This window comes from Manis pentadactyla, chromosome 5, assembly GCF_030020395.1.
Source record: "Manis pentadactyla isolate mManPen7 chromosome 5, mManPen7.hap1, whole genome shotgun sequence".
NCBI classification, from domain to species: Eukaryota; Metazoa; Chordata; class Mammalia; order Pholidota; family Manidae; genus Manis; species Manis pentadactyla.
In genome coordinates, this window is record NC_080023.1 from 167833084 (window position 1) to 167849167 (window position 16084).

Sequence of the window (16084 nt, forward strand, 5' to 3'; positions counted from 1 at the left end):
CCTTCTGTTTTGCTTTTAAGTCAACCCTCATTTTTAAAAACACCTTAATTTTAAAGTAATCTCCTCATTGCCGTAGATGGAAAAGCAGGATAGCCTGCCCTAAATAGAAGGTAACCGAACACCTAGCTGAGATTCTGCCAAAGGTTCTGAGCCTGACACCTGCTTTCTTTGTTAAAGACAAGCTAGCATTAAACTGACTTCCTTGAGACATTTAAATGAATCAAAGGAATTAAAATGGGAATTAACTTTTTTCATAAGTCCTTCAATGTTATTTAATGTCCTTCAGTCACCACCAGCCACCATTTCTCCTGGACTATGCAGTACCAGTCCTGGGAAACATGCCTGAATTCTACACACCCCAGTTTCCCAATCTGTAAGATGGGGATTATAACCCAATCTTCTTGGAACAGGATTGAGACTATATGAGATCAGGAAGGTCAAATCTCAGCATATGAAGTACCTGGCTCAGAGGATAAGCACTCAAATGCTGGTTACTACTATCTTGTCAGTTTCATGGAGGAGAAGACCTGAGTCCTCTCACTAAAGAATGAATTATGGCCTGAGCAAATAAAACACCCAAAGTTCAGAGCAACAGGGAGGGGACATAAAACCCCAAACACTTCATTTAACAATGGAAGACACTTTATTATCATTTTTTAAATCATCTCTCAACACTTCAACTCTTAGTAGAAATCAAATGCAAAACATCTGCATTTTTTAAGTTAGCATATATTTAACTATCAATCACAGCAACCTCTTACAATAAGATACACACCGAGGAGGGGCATGGTCAGAGCACAGTCTACTCCAGTCCACGAACACAGGATCTCCGTGACGATAGGTAAGCTGAACTTCCTCTCCCAGGACAAGTTATTCGTGCCTGCTTTTGTCCCCTGTATAAGTTACCTGGCATCACGGTTGGCTCAAGAGTTCTGTAGTGCTAGAGTGATCTGGAAATGGGAAACTAGAAAACTAGAGCTCTCACAAGTGGGACAGGCATCGACACTTCTGAAATGTGACAAGGAAGAACATCAAAGACGAATGCCCCAGAATGGGCTGTCAGAATAATAAAGTTGGTTCAAATTCAGCTTCTATACACATTGAGTATCTACATGTGATCTACTAGATATATATATATTTATATATATAAAAAGAGCCAGATTTGGAAAACCTTAAAATCACTCAACTGAGTTGGAAGAACATCAGCGAATTCACAGTGGCCTCAGGATTCAGCCAGATTTAAACCTGCTCAAGAGCTGACTACCTCCTTTCACCAGAAAACCCACTGCACGTAAATTCCTATGGTATTCTGTACATCACATACACTTATGGCTAAAATACATTACTAGTTCACAAGGAAGCGGTTTTATTTTCAGATTCTTGCCCCACTTTTGCTCCGCACTCTAAAAGGAAAATCCGAGGGTCGTCACTGACACGAGGAGTTTCAGGGGCCTTTGGGTTGGGAAGTACTTAGGCTCAGCTGAGTATCTCAGGAGGTGTCTGTCTGACAGGCACACGCCAACTCCTGACCACATTTAGTGCAAAAAGATCACATGTTGCAGAGGAGTCCTGGGAACAGGTGAAGAGAACTGAGATGGGGAGAATCACAAATGATTTTCTTCCTGAAACAAGACTTGAGAAGTTTGGAGTGCAAGGTTCACACTCAGCAAGTGTAAGACCAGGCTGCAGATCCTTAGGGTGAGGTTCCAGAATTGTCACTAGGTCATCACAGTCCACAGGTGCGCAGACCTCTTGGTCTGTACCAACCCCCGAAGTGCACACTGGAGGTAGGTGTATAGATTTACTGTAGGGAAGACAGTGGCTGTCCACCAACTCGGGGACGTGGTCTCTGTCCCTCCTCTGCCCCACACTCTCCACTCTACCTCGGGCTGTGGTATGTGGAGGACACAACATGGAAGGGCATGAGGCCTCCCTTGGAAGACTAAAGAACCCAGGGCGTTTGTATAAATAGCTACATAATTCACTGTTTTAACCATTTGGAAACACACTGCAAGTTGAATATTTATTTAAAAATAAATCTCAAAAATATCTATTTACAGTACAGTAAGGGGCATGTGCAAACAACAGAAAGAGCGAAAAGCCAGCCCTGCTGTGGAAGGTCCACAGTTCACGGCACTGGAGCAAAGTGCACCAACACCATGGGCTGAAGTGGGCTGTGGTGGCAACAGGATGACTAACACTGGGCTCGGTTCACCTGTGAAACCTAGAGAGGCAAGGAAATCGGGGGGCACGGAGCTCGGGTGGGGATCCTTGTATCTGGGACAGGGCAGCGAAGGGATGAGCCATTGGGAGAGGCCCAGTGTGGCAGGAGGGCTCATTTCACAAGCCAACAGGCCTCTAGCTCACCGCTCCAGGTGGGCATCTGAAAGTGACCTGGAGGGCCCTTCCCAGTCCAAGTTGGCTTTGTGGTGGGAGGGGTAGGCAGGGCAAGAGTCCCCAAGATAGAAATTCTCAATTAAAAAACAAAACAAAACAAAAAGACGGCATAGGGAGTGGAGAGATTAGCAAGAACAAATCGGAACGGAAGTGCCACTCTCACTTGTCAGGCAACAAAGCAACCATTGGTTGAAACAACTGAGTCGCTAAGAGAACTCCCACACGGTGTGGCTGGCCCGACACCTACATGGTCAAGTGCAGGGCTCTGCTTGAGATCAATGCATTAACACTTCTTCCCCGTGGAACCAGAACGGTCAGTGGTGTAGCCCTTGTCGCAGGGAGGTGCAGGGTCGAGCCTATCTATACACGATATGGGAGAGCTGGGTGGACTTGTAGTTGAGCTGGGTGTTGGGCATGAACTTGTGCAGCTCACTCTTTTTGCAGCAGGGGTCGTAATGGTAGGCGCTGAGGCAGGCATCACAGGAGACTTTTGAACACTGGGTGCAGGTGTTGGTGGCACCTGGGCGGTTACAGAAGCCACAGCGGGAGGTGGCGGTGGTAGAGGGCTTGGACTTGGAGTGGAGGTGTGGCAGCCGGTCGAAGCCCTGAGTCTGGCCAGCGTACTTCTCCCGCAGAGATGACCCGTGGGCCAGGCTGTCGTGGGTAGAGGTCTTGCTGGGGAAGACGCTGGGCTTCGGGGCCGGGGCAAGCAGGCTGTCGCAGTGCTGGCAGAGGGAGGAGCTGCAGGACAGGCCACAGTTTTGGCACTTGGACAGAACAGACTCTTTGGCAGGGGGCGAGCGCTTGTGGTAGAGGGGATGGGCATCATTTCTGACCAGCCACACATCCGGCCGCAGGGCATCCTGCCTCCGGTATGTGGCCCGAGGTTCCGAGTCTGTGTACAGATCCACATCATCCTGAGCGGAGAAGTATGTGCTACGCAGCAGGCCAAGGCCATTGCTGGGGGAGGAGGATGGAAGGTCATCTGGGCTGCCGTGGGGGGAGCTGGACATGGCTAGGAGCGAGGCAGATGGGCGGATGATCTCGTCCTTGAGGTCGTCTCCCAAATCTGCTGCCGCGGGCTCCTTCCGCAGGCTCAGCGAGGCCTTCAGCGGGGGCTTCCGGCTCTCCCAGTAGCTGTCGTAGGCATCCACTGACCTCGAGGGCTTGGTCACACGGGGCTTGTAGTAGTCCTTGGCCGCCCGCTCACTGGCTGACTTCTGGAGTGCCACACGGGCCATCGAAGCCGTTAGGTGCTCCCGGCCCTCAGCCCGGCGCCGCAGGGCGTCGGAGCAACCGCGCACGTCCTCTGTGCTGCTCTTGCGCTCGCTCACAACATCCAGCTCAGAGTAGCCCTTGTCCTTGACTTGTGAGTGGATTTCTAGCATCTGCTCACACTCCACCTTGGCCAGAAAGAGTTCAAAGGAGACCATCTTCACCTGGAGGGTCTCCACAAGCTCTCTGAGCTTGTACACAGTCCCCAACTCAGGCAAGTAGCCCATGTAATTCAGGATGGCTTGGATGTCCTCTTCCAGTAACGTGGACTTCACATAATAAACAAAGGGGCCTGTGTAGGTCTAGAAGGAACAGGGACAGAAAAGGAGAGGCAGGATTTTCTGAGACACATAACAGACCCTGTGTCAAAGTACAGTACACATCCAAGTCTGAACTGGAGGTGCAGGGAGAGGAAAGCAAAGGGAACAGTCTCAGTCGCATCTCACCGCAGAAGAGGAGAATGCTTGCCGATAGCTCAGCACACTGGTGTGAGGGAAATTACACGTCACTCCTTGCTAAAGCTTAGGAGACAAAGCCACGCGCTTTCTACAGGGGAACACTGGCTCTGCTCCATATGAGGAAACAGGGCAAACATGGGTGAAGAAAAGGAATCGGGTTAGAGGCAAAATGCCCAATGAGCAATGAGAATACTCCTTTCTGGCATTTCTATGAAGGTCTGAAGAATATGTCGGCCTTAAGAGCTCGACTTAGTGGAAACTCCTCTGAGCCATCACTGCCTTTGGAAAGACTCAGAATTCTTCTCTCAAATGCATCCTCCTCTCTCCTCTCTGTTACCACTCAGTCCAAACCACCTCTCAGCGTCCCCAGGCATCTGCGGCAGGCTCCGAACTAGTCTTTCCACCCCACTCTTGCCCTTTACAGTCCCCCCTCCACAACTTCAGAGTCTATTTCCCAACTCTTCAAATGTAAACTGACCCTGAGGCTGCTTTGCTTCACAACCCATTTAGCTGAAGTTCAAGTCCTTTGCCCTAGGCTTCAAGGCCCACATACACGGGGCCCTGCCCGCCTTTCTAGCCTCACAGCTTCAAACGTGAGCTGCCAGGGACGGGGATCCAGTTAAGAGATGACACTAGACAGACAGGCACGGTGGGAGCCATGGGGGTAATTCTGGGGGACACAGGGGAGTCTGCAGGGAGAGGACGTGTGTGACCACACCGGCACAAGCCCTTTCAAGATGGACTGGAGGGGGAAGGGAGAAGGGAGGCCAGTGTGGCCACCGCTTCTCTAGACCTTACCTTGATGCTTCTGAATTCCTTCTTCCAAGGATAGAGGAAGAGGTTGACGCCCACTGTTTCCAGCACGCTGAAGGCGCAATGCAAAGACCGCAGGCTGGCGGAGCTCCGTGAGCGCAGGGAGCTCTCCACCACCTCATAGAACTGGATCAGCCGGAATCGATAAAAGGGATCCACCTTGTGCAGGCTGAGCAGGGTCGAGGCGGCCACCCGCAGGTACTCATCACTGCCGGGCCGCTGCTTGCCGGGGGTGGTGTCCACTTTGCCCTCATGGAACTGCACGTACTTCCGAAATAAGTCATCCTTGTATTTTGTATCCATTGAACTGGGCTTCCCCATCTGATACAGGGATGGGGGCTACCTTATCTCCTCCATGGCTTCTGGGTCAGAGGCAAGGACATCTCAGAAAGCACCGGCCTGTCACACGCCCGGACCAGTGGAGTGTTCTGGAAGGGTAAGAACAAGAAGCAAATGGTCCACAACAACGTGGCTGCTGAAGCAAAACAAAAAACAGAATTGGCCTGAGCTGCACTGGGCACCAACACACTGAGCCCCTTCCTGCCTTTTCATCCAACACATTTACCGAACACAAACTACATGCAAAGTTGTGGTGGAAACAAGACAGAGCAGGTCTTTGACTTTGTTGAGCTCACAAATGAAAAATATAATGAGGGGCACTTAATCAGGTTTTGTGGCAAGGAGGAGTTTTAGAAAGATCCCCTGAAGCAGTGATGAGCAGACCTGAAGGATGAGGAGTTTGCCAGGCAAAGAAGCGGGTGAAGGATGGAAAAGCAGAGCGCCGCAGGGAGAAAGGCCCTGAGTAACGCCATCAATGCTTATGATATTCCAGGTGCTCATATGTACTAGAGCATTCCATCGTCTTAAAAAACCCCAGGAGATAGGTACTGTTGTGGGTTTTTTTAATTGGAAGTAGATGATATACAATATTAACAGGTACTATTGTTATTCCCCAACCGAGACATGAGACCTTAAGAAACATGCCCACAATTACAGAACTATTCAGAGGCAGAGCTGAGACCAGAGCCCTGGCAGTCTGGCTCCAAGGTCCATGCCCTGAACACCACACCCTGCTTCCTGAGGCCGGAAGGGTCTCAGCATGTGAACAGAAAAGGCAAGCCAGTGCAGCCGGGGCAGGGGATAGAGGGGGTAAGAAGCCATGAAGCTCAGGCATGAGCAGGTTCAGACTGTTACATGTTATTCAAAGAGCCAAGTGGAGGGCAAGGGGGAGAGGCACAGGGTCCTATCTGCAATTTTGAAAAAGACCATGAGAGCTGCGACTCCTGGAGAACGCTTTTATCTGCCTTTGATGGCCTTCATTCCCCTTTATCTTAAGAGTGGTATCCATTGAACAGACCCACTAGGAGAAGAAAGAACTTTCTGAAGTGATACACACAAGATTTATACAATCTTGATGTCTGTTTGGTCACTTGTTAGTAAACACAGACAGATCCAGCAATATTCTTGGTGCCACAATCCTGGGAGCCAATCTGGAGTGGAGGGAATAGTACCAGGGCCAGGGAAGGCAAAAGCATAGGGGTTACTAACTCCAAAGCCAGACAGCCTGGGTGTGAAGCCTGGGTCTACTTCTCTAGCTTACCTGGGCAAATTACACAACCTTTCTGAGCCTCAGTTTTCTCATTTGGAAAGGGCCTTAGTGATAGTACCTAACAGTACCTAATAACAGATGGTCAGTGGAAGGATTATGTGCTGTCAGTATACAGAGCTCTCCACAGAGCGCCAGCTCAAAGTAAGCCCTTGATACATACAAACCAATCCTGGCATCTCAAAGTACTATACCCACCAAGATGCCAGGCAATTTCAAGAAGGGATAAGCAGAGTGGGGCAAATATCTTGGAGTGGACGGTGGGTATACATTTTCACACTCACCTGTCCTGCCTCTCCTGGCCACAAGCTCCACGGTGCAGGGATCAGGACTGAATTACGCAGTAAGGGAACCTCAGCACGGTGCCAGCGGCAGGGCCTGCGTTTCAAAAATACCTGCCACCTGAGGGCAGAGGGCTCCTGCTCGCAGTGGGACATGGCAAGGGACCAAGAAAGAAACCACAGTGGTATGGGGTGGGCCCAGAATCCCTTAGCAGATCTGAGATCAGCTTGGCACATCTTAAAGGCCAACAAGGCTGTCAACTGACATGAGGTCAATAAAGTCATCCATGTCTCTATGAGCTACTCATCTGGCTTCTCCACAGTTCCCAAGGACTCTCAGGAGTCTTAATTGTGAGGTGAGGGGTGAGCTGTGCAGACCTAGGGACAGAGAGAGGCTCCCTTCTCTTCCACAACCCTGCTAAGGAACCCAATGCTTCCAGAACAAATATGGCTGAGGAGCACCCAAAGCAAACATAAGTCCTCTTAGTGCAAAACTCTACTTCCTGACCAAGGTCAAAGGCTCTCCATGGTCAGGCCTTTCCGACTGTTCTTTAAAACACACATCAAGCACATTTCTGTCTCAGGACCTTTGTACATGTTGTTCCTTTTACATGTTCCCTCTGAATCTTCCTATAGTTGCCTCGATCTCATCATTCCAGCCTCAGCTCCAACATCGTCCCTCACAGGCCCTTCCTGATAACCTCAGCTCAGTAACTTCAATATTCCCAGTCCCTAGTTATCCTGTTATCCTGGGATAATCACAATCTGTAATTATTAACTTTATTCATTTACTGGCTTCCTCTATTTCCATCCCCCCCACTAACTGTATGTGCCACAAAGGTACGGACTACATCTGTGCTGTTCACCATGATGCCTAACACAGAGCCTGGCACATAGCAGGGGTTTGATAAAACAGGTAAAATGAATGACACAATGGACGTAAGCATTCATGATCACACTCCTTTGGTTTCTCATTTAGCTTTCCCAAGAATCCTGGAGACCAGCCACAGAGAGAAGGAACAGAGACTCCGTAACATGTCACGCTGTAAGTAGCTGTGACCCAAGATTCCAAGCCTGCCCTTCTGACTTGGCACCTGTGTTCCTCCCACCACCCCAAGATTCCTGAAGCCGACATTCACACAGCACCTCCCTGACGCCACGCCCTGGGATGGCTGCCATGGAGGGGATACGGGACGGGTAGTAGCAGCAGGGGGACGACAGTTGAGAAGACATGGCCCTGCCCTCGACTGTAGTCAAAAGAGCTTATTATCTAGAGTCAGAGTATGTATCTTCTTTTGAAAAATAAAATCACATTGCAGCCTGAGAGAAGTCCTTGCAAATAAAAACCCACATGCATTTACCATGTTTTATTTATCTAAGAGAAGGTTTCGTTCTGCCTCTGGCCTCAGGGACTGTTGTCTGGTACATGTGAGAACAATTTGGAGGGACATGAAGACTCCCAAACACTGCTGGGATTTTTCTCGAAAGAAGTCAGCCTTGAGCCTATAGTGGCTTTTTTTTTTTTTTTACAAAATCAACCACCCTCAAGCTCAGTGTCTGCTGTGCTGCTCTGTAATCACATCCAATCCACACCCTTGTTGCTGACAAACAATAAACAAGGAAAAGGGATCCAGACAGCCCAGCTGGTGTTCAAAATCCTAGTCAAGGATAGGAAACCCATCCAAGAAGAATCCTGAACCAACCTAGGGAGGTGAGGAAAAAAGTGGAAGAAAATGAATGCTAAAAGACAATTAAGGAAAGAGAGAAGGAAACTAACAATTATTGAAGCCCTACTGTGTAGCGGGCATTGGGATTTCTGCTTTAACTGCATCTTACTGTTTAATCCTTACAACTAAGGAAACCAAGTCTCAGTTATTAAACAACCTACCAAAAGAGCTTCAAAGGGTCAGAGGTGGAACTGAACTTGGGTTGGTAGGCCCTGAGGCCATTTATCTCACTCATTTGTTGCTACAATTGGTATGATTCACCAACTGGAGGGCCTGCTAAATGCTGCAGGAAAACCAATGAAATCCACACACAGCCCCAAGGTTAAACAAGAGGAAACTGAGGCTCATTGAAGCCAAGTTGTTTGTCCTAAGTCACAAGACTAGGAAGGAGTGGATCTGAAGTCTGAACCTAAGTCTGATGCCAAAACCGTCAAGGTCTGAGCTGCCCTGCTTTTAAAAACAAAGCCACCCTGCCGCATCTGCTGGACAGCTCTACTTGGAAGGACTGAGCTAGGTTAGGATGCCTGATGGCAAGGCGAGCAGAGTTGAGTTCTAAAAATTCCCGTAGTAGCAAAATTTCCATCTTCCCACACAGAATGGGGCGTGAAGAGCCACAAATCTCTTTATGATGTAAGCTCAAGGGCCAAAGGAAGAGACTGGCCAGTGGTGAAGCAGCTGACATCATCCCTCCTGAATACATGTTCTGAGAATACAGGCTGCACAGTAGCTGGTCAAAGCTAGTGTCTGTTCCTGAGCATAGAGCCAGCAATTTATCCCCAGCATTCTTGAAGAACAACAAAAAACATGGTCTCTGCAAAAACAGCGTGCTTCAGGAAACCAAGATAGCACAGACACAGAAGCCGTTAATTTCTCCAAGCAACCCAAGGATCGGAACGCCAGACATGTCAGTTTGGAAATGGCACTGGAAACATCCCTAAAAGAGCCAGGCGGGCACCCCGAGCCAAAAGGCCTGGGCAGCACTGCCTACACCCACAATCCAGGCCCCTTTTCAAAAGCAAATTGATGAATAGAAGAGAGATTGCAGTCAGGGAGGCGATGGCTTCTTAGTTATTATTTTTTAAATATCTCAAAGGAAAGCTGTATCTCTTTAAAACCCCACTGAATGTAACTGAAATGATTCTTGGGAACAAAGCATTAGCTTGGCTTTACCTCAGTTGGCCCATTCAAGCAGAAACGTTCCCCAAGCAGCACTTGAAGGCGCCCCCTCCAAAATAGCAGAAGCTATTTTGGTCCCAGCACTGCCCCAGTCCACAGGTTTACAGATCCCTGGTCTCGTTTCAGCCGGCTTAGAGTTCCCCCAGCCTCCAAACAACAGCAAGGAGAGAGCCATTTCAACCCCCTCCACCCCCGCACTCCACTCCTTTGCACTCATTCCAAACTCGAGGCTCCTGAGACACATCCAAGGTACCTTCCACTGGCTGGGAAACACCTGAGGGTCCCCACACCCCAACCAGATACAGAGAAATTCAGGAGGAGGCCTTGAAAACCTCTGCAAATAACCTCAGCGGTGCTGAAAGCGGGCTTCCCTAGTGGCAGTTGCCTCTCTCAGAGGGGCTCTGAAGGAAGCAGTCTGCCCTCCCTCCAAGGGACAGAAGCTAGCGCCTGCTATCCCCCAGCCTGGTTAATTCCTACAACCTCGTAGGCCCACATCAGTTGTGAAAAACACTCTAGTCCCAAACTTGGGCCTTCCCCACAGGTTTGTGGATGAACTAGCAGCAGCTCTCATTTATTGGACGCCTGCTGTATGCCAGAAATCGTGCGTCACAGGCACTATTTCATTTCATCCCCATTAAGGCCCTAGCAGGCAGGTTCACTCCCATTTAACTATTAGGCAACTGAGGCTCTTTAGATGAAGTGACTTGTCCAAGGTCACACAGTGAGCCCAAACCCAGCTCTGCCGCCAGAGACCGGGCTGGGGACAACTGCACGGTCACTGCCTTACGGTGGAATCGGGGTGTCCTCCTGCTTGATTAGTCGCCGAAGAGGGGTGTTCCTCCTGAGCTGCCCTAAGCCATCCATGGCCAGTCCCGAGTCTGCAAGGCAGCCCTCAGGGCGGGTAGAGATCCTGAAGACAAGCTGGGTCCCCGGAGCGCTGAAAAGGCAGATGCAACCGTCGCCGCCGCTGGCCGCGAGGGCACCCTGCTCCCGGGCTGGCGGAGCCCCGCCGAGTCGGACGCCCCCTCCGCCCGGGAAAGCCCCGGAGATTGTTTCCGCCAGCGACCGCTCTGCACTTACCCCGGCACTGCCGCCGGAGTCGCCCCAGCCAAAGGAAGCGAAGAGCCAAGGCCGCCGCCGGAGCCGGGCCCGGCTGGGCTCTCGCCGCCCCGGCCGGCTGCAGGGAACCGAGACCAGCTCCCCGGGGCCAGCGGCGACCCGGAAACACTCGGCCAGGAAGTGACGTCCCTCATAGGCGGACCCAAGGGAGGCTGGGCCACGGCTGCGCGCTTAGCAGAATTGGGGCGGACGCCTGCGGGCGGCGGAGGAAGAAGCGGGAGTTAGCGAGCTGCGAAGTCGCAGGATCCCGCTTTGGGGACCTAAAGAGCCCTTGCCGCGGCTGGGGCTAGGACCCGAAAATAAACAAGCCGGATATGACGCACGCCTCCTCCCAGGATGGCGGCTGGCCGGGTTGTCATGGGAACCGGTCGGAGCCGAGCTGGAAGAGGCTCGGATTCGCGAGCGCCAATGGAGCGACTCTCTGACTTCGTTTCCAGGACTTGGATCTTGTGAGACAATCCGTGAGTTGCGCTTCCGACTGCGCCTGAGCAGAAGCTGACATTTGGACCCCTTGCCCCCATTTTACAGGCGGAAATACCAAGGCTTAAAGAGAGCGAGATGCCCAAGATCACGCGTGACGGAATCCAGCTTTGAGAGGACTGTAGATATAACAGACTGTCGTTAGGAACGGAGGTCCCACTTTACCTTTGCCACTTACTAGCTGCGTGACTTTGGGCAAGTTAATTAGCCTCTCTGAGTCTCTGGTTTTACACTTGTAAAATAATAATAATAATAATACTGCCTCCTGGGATTCAGGTAAGAATTAAGTGAATTAATATATGGAAACTGCTTACTGCAGTAGTTGCGTATAGTAAAGATCTAAATATATTTTGTTTTACACGGTCATGACAAAATATATGTTCTGCTTGTTTTTTAAATCCGGTTAAGTCCAAGGAAATGACCTTTTTTTTGCCTACAAATTCCCTCAATGGAAGCCAGTGTTGAGAAAGACCAAACCAAAATATGGCCTCCTTGCTTTGGGACTTTTTACTTGGTACCTGCCATACCTGCGTGGCCTTACACTGGCATCAATCCTGGTGGCTTGTCACTTCACTTCATGGATTTGTCTCTATTTCCACCCACCACATTGACCGGGAGCTCCTGGAAGACTCTGCTCACTAAATCCCTCATGCTTGCAAAGTGCCAAGCACATACTCAAGACTTTGGTGAACATACTGCAATTGAACCATTCATTTTGTTTCTCTACCTTAGCCACTAGACATTCACTGAAGACTTAGAGCCCACAAGTGCCAAGCCCTCTTTCTCCAACATGCTCTTAGCTCCCTGCACTTAAACATGCTCTTCCACCCTTCTGTCCTCTGTGCCTCTATATGCTGTTCCCTCAGTGTGAATGTTCTTCCCCTCACCTCTTCCCTTCCTCTTTTTCTTGGCTTCCAGCTCCAGCTCAATCCTAGCATCCTTTCTGAAGCTTTCTCTGATTTATAGGTAAACACCCAACTTCCTCTAATTCCATACAACACTGTTTCCAAATTTTATCTCAGCTCTTACCACAGTAGATTTTATATATATATTTTAAACCTAACACCCCCACAAGACCTGGAGCTCCTTACTTATCTGTTTCTCCTGAGCTCTGTACATATCTATCAGGAGGTGCCCAACAGATGTTCCTTGATTGCAGGATTCTCTCTTTCAGCCTTGGTGTCTCCAGCTAAAGCTGGCAGGTCTTGTCTCAGGACTTAAAGACATAATACATGGGGAAGCATTTGGAGAACCAGCAACTTGCTATTCACACAACAGCAATTACTGTATTTATCTGAGCTGGTCTGAACACAACTCAAGGTCTTTGTTTATGTCAGCCTTTATCAGCTCATGTTTAATCTCCTCTCTTAATTACCTGCAAGGTGATGGTGTTTACAGGAATTCCAGCAAAAAAAAACAACTGTCCCACTTAAACTCACTTTCTTTGAACAACTCAAAACTGTCCTTTGGAAACAGTTACATGACTGCATGAGACTGCTAAGCTAATAAGTTCCTCCCAACTCTGTGGTTCCGTGACAGCCAAAGTCTCTGAAGGCAGCCACATTTCTCGTCTTTTAGACAGGGTTGAAGACCTGAGATTTCTCTACTTGGTGACATAGAATTACAGGAGCATCCTTTTCATTTTTTATTACATAATGATTAGCAGATTGTATAACAGTCCTGTGACAATGACTAGGCACTTCTACTTCCTAAGGGCTGATAACACCAACACGAATAATCTACCTACTTCTTTCTATTTTTTAATTTTTTTTAATCACATGAATTTCAATGATGCCAACGTGTATAGAACAAAAAGTGTAAAAGAAAAAGCAACGCTCTCACCCAGCAGTTTGGTTCCTTGGAATCTACCAGAGAAACAAGCACCAGTGCACAGAGACCTGTTGCATCACTGTCTGTAATGCAAAAACCAAAACCAGAAACATGCTCAATGTCCATCCACAGGAGAATGGTGTACATGCTAATGACTACTATGTATCACTTGAAGAGGATGAGATGTAAACCTGCAAGGCATACTGAGGAATGAAAAAAAGAAAGACATATCCTGGGAAAACAAAACACCAATACTATGTATTTTCTAAGGATACATATATATGTATAAAGTCAAGACAATAATGCAAATATAGATCATTTGTTCTTTATATCATTCTGCATGCACATATTATGTGGTTTTCACTACTTTCACAGAATCAGTAAACTCCATAAGAATATAACTATATCTATTTTGCTCACAATCATATCACTTCTGTCTGCTATATATATATATATATACTACCCTACACACAATAGGGGATTCAACAGTGTTTGTTTCTAATGAAAATTTTCCTTGAATGCCAGGTTTGATGTTAGTTTTAAGGGGCATAACTGTGAGCACAACAGAGAACCTGACCTCAAGGAGTATACAGTCTCCTTATCAGAAAGAATATTAATAAAATAGAAGTAGGAAGAACTAAAAACCTATAATTCAGGATAAAAGGTGGTAATTGTTAATGAGGAGAGTATAGAACTTAGAGAAAGGGGAAGTGATCTCTGATAAATCAGACGGGACAGCCTCAAGGAACTGGGATTTGAGTGAGTTGAACATGTGAGGATGTCAGCTTTCTTTCCAGATGGAGAGAAGAAAGCAACCAAAAGCAGGACTAGAAATTGAAACTCAACTGCCTACGTGTATACAAGGTGGGCATGGTTAGGAATAGAGTACTATAGTCTCATACTATGTAATACCAGAAAGTAGTAGTAATGTAGTCTAACACAGTACCTGGCTCAAAGAAGGCATTCAGTAAATACTGAGGAAATAAATATTGTTGAATCCCTGCCATGCTCTAGATGATTGTTGCCAATTTCCCAGCTGATTGTGATCAGATATGCAGGTTTCTGAAGAGGAGCTAAAAGTCCAGATTTTTAATGGAAATTTCTCAATTCATAAACTCTATGTATAAATATACTTCCTAAGTTCTGTCCACTGAGAGACCTACAAGAAATTACACGCCTGTAGCAACAAGCCCCTAGCACCCAGATCTTTCTTTCTAAATACCATTCTCCACTAAAAGGAACCAAGGCCTCTTGCAGAAATGATTGATTCTCAGAGTTGGGGCAGGGAAATTACAAGGTGAGCCTGGAGCATCTTACTGAACCAGAAAGGAAATGCCAAAAGAATGAAAGGATATACCAAACAGACACAAAAGCCAGGCGGAAGAGTTTCTGTGAGCCAAATCTGGGACATTTGAACATGAAAATGAATAATGATACTAATGGATTATAATACCTTTGGGGGGAGAAACCCTGATTCCGTACTGACACTAAACATAAAGTAAAAACATAAAACGCTGTGTTTGCTGAAGGAACATGTTTAAGGGCTATATGTAGCCCTGGGTACCAGGGCTGATCCCTGCACTAAGGATGGACGAGAAACAAGTAGTTCATCTGTGTAGGGATATGGGTGCAAAAGGCAGGCTGAGAAATTTAGGTAGTGTGAGATCTGTTCAGTGTCAGAATTTTGAATGTCAGACCAAGCGTCTGGATTTGAAAAGTCTTCATGTCTGTCGTGGAAGCCACCCACAAGTCCAAAGGTAACCTAGACGACTTTGAGAGCCGTTTAGTAGAAGGACCTGCACCTGGCTGCTCCCTCTCTCTGGAGGCAGCCATTTTCTCTTGCAAATAATAAAATATCTTGCGAGGGCCAGTGTCTCCTGAGTCGTCCTGGGTGAGGAGGGTCGCGGCGAGATACCCTTTCATTGGTGCCGTGACTTTGGATGAGGCTCTCCCATTGACTTTGCTCTTCCTCCAGGAATCTGAGCTGCTCTGGGAACCCTCACTGCCCGATTTCCCCGGTCGCTTGTCTTCTCACGCAACACCGGCCTTCAGTCTGTTACTCCTCCAGGACTATCAAGGCCCTCTCATGAAGAAAAACGAAACCAGCTAGATGACGTCATGAATCATCTCAAGATGCCTGCCCTTCCCCAACTCTACAGCAATGGCCTTGCTAACCCCAGACTCTGTGCCCCCTTCCAGCAGGAAGTAGCTGGAGAATGAGATTCTATGCCCAGTTCCCCAGAGGCCCAATTAAGAAAATAAAAAGATGGGAATGAAGGCAAATTCTGGCGTGCTAAGACTCCCACCCCTTAAGATCCAATCACCACCGAACAGATGGTTGCCCACCCCTTAAGATCTGTGGATAAAATGAGAGTTCCTGTGGCCAGGATTCTCACCTGGCCCTGGTTGACGAGCTCACTGCACACCAGTGGGCAATACATGGCTGTTGACTCTAAAAGAGCTCCGCCCAGTGCTCTGCACGCAACATGGTGGCAGGGCTGCAAGGCTGCAGGAGAGCAGAGGCTGGAGTGGTGGCAGCGCCAAGGACAGAGGCCCAGAGGACGGCTGTGCGGGACGACTGTGCAGAGAGGCCCGGAGGACGGCTGTGCGGGACGACTGTGCAGAGAGGCCCGGAGGACGGCTGTGCGGGACGACTGTGCAGAGAGGCCCGGAGGACGGCTGTGCGGGACGACTGTGCAGAGAGGCCGACTGTGCAGAGAGGCCCGGAGGACGGCTGTGCGGGACGACTGTGCAGAGAGGCCCAGAGGACGGCTGTGCGGTACGACTGTGCGGACAGAGGGGCCCAGAAGCAGAGACCAGCTTGCTGCCTGCAGACTCACTCTGAGTGAATGGGATCTTAGTGACTGACCTGCCACCTGGAAATCAAGTTGGGTATATAACCCTTTCACCCTGAGAACGTTT

At 48.7% G+C, this 16084-nt stretch overlaps 1 protein-coding gene and 1 long non-coding RNA gene across 5 annotated transcripts; one reads left to right on the plus strand and one right to left on the minus strand.

Annotated features, from left to right (window-relative positions):
• Positions 1-620: 620 nt before the first annotated feature.
• Positions 621-10960, minus strand: SPATA2 (spermatogenesis associated 2). 3 transcript variants are annotated; one of them, XM_036902014.2, is made up of 4 exons: positions 10814-10943; positions 10521-10670; positions 4929-5371; positions 621-3974 (listed from the first exon to the last, which is right to left on the minus strand). In XM_036902014.2, the coding sequence occupies exons 3-4, from the start codon at positions 5262-5264 to the stop codon at positions 2754-2756; spliced, it is 1557 nt and encodes a 518-aa protein (XP_036757909.2). In that variant the 5' UTR covers positions 5265-5371; positions 10521-10670; positions 10814-10943; the 3' UTR covers positions 621-2753. The 3 variants fall into 3 exon arrangements, with proteins under 3 accessions (XP_036757909.2, XP_036757907.2, XP_036757910.2); XM_036902012.2 differs by lacking the exon at positions 10521-10670 and having other exon boundaries at positions 10814-10960; XM_036902015.2 differs by lacking the exon at positions 10521-10670 and having other exon boundaries at positions 4929-5418; positions 10814-10941.
• A 161-nt stretch (positions 10961-11121) lies between these two features.
• On the plus strand, positions 11122-13471 carry LOC130683905 (uncharacterized). Of its 2 annotated transcripts, none has more exons than XR_008998010.1 (2): positions 11122-11608; positions 11788-13471. It is a non-coding gene; the product is annotated as an uncharacterized LOC130683905 (long non-coding RNA). The 2 variants fall into 2 exon arrangements; XR_008998011.1 differs by having other exon boundaries at positions 11792-13471.
• The last annotated feature ends 2613 nt before the right edge of the window (positions 13472-16084 follow it).

Coding starts and splice junctions, on each gene's coding strand:
- SPATA2 (XM_036902012.2), bottom strand. CDS start 5,264: ATGGGGAAGCCCAGTTCAATGGATACAAAATACAAGGATGACTTATTT. Junction 3,975..4,928: donor AGGAATTCAGAAGCATCAAG/GTAAGGTCTAGA, acceptor TGTTCCTTCTAG/ACCTACACAGGCCCCTTTGT.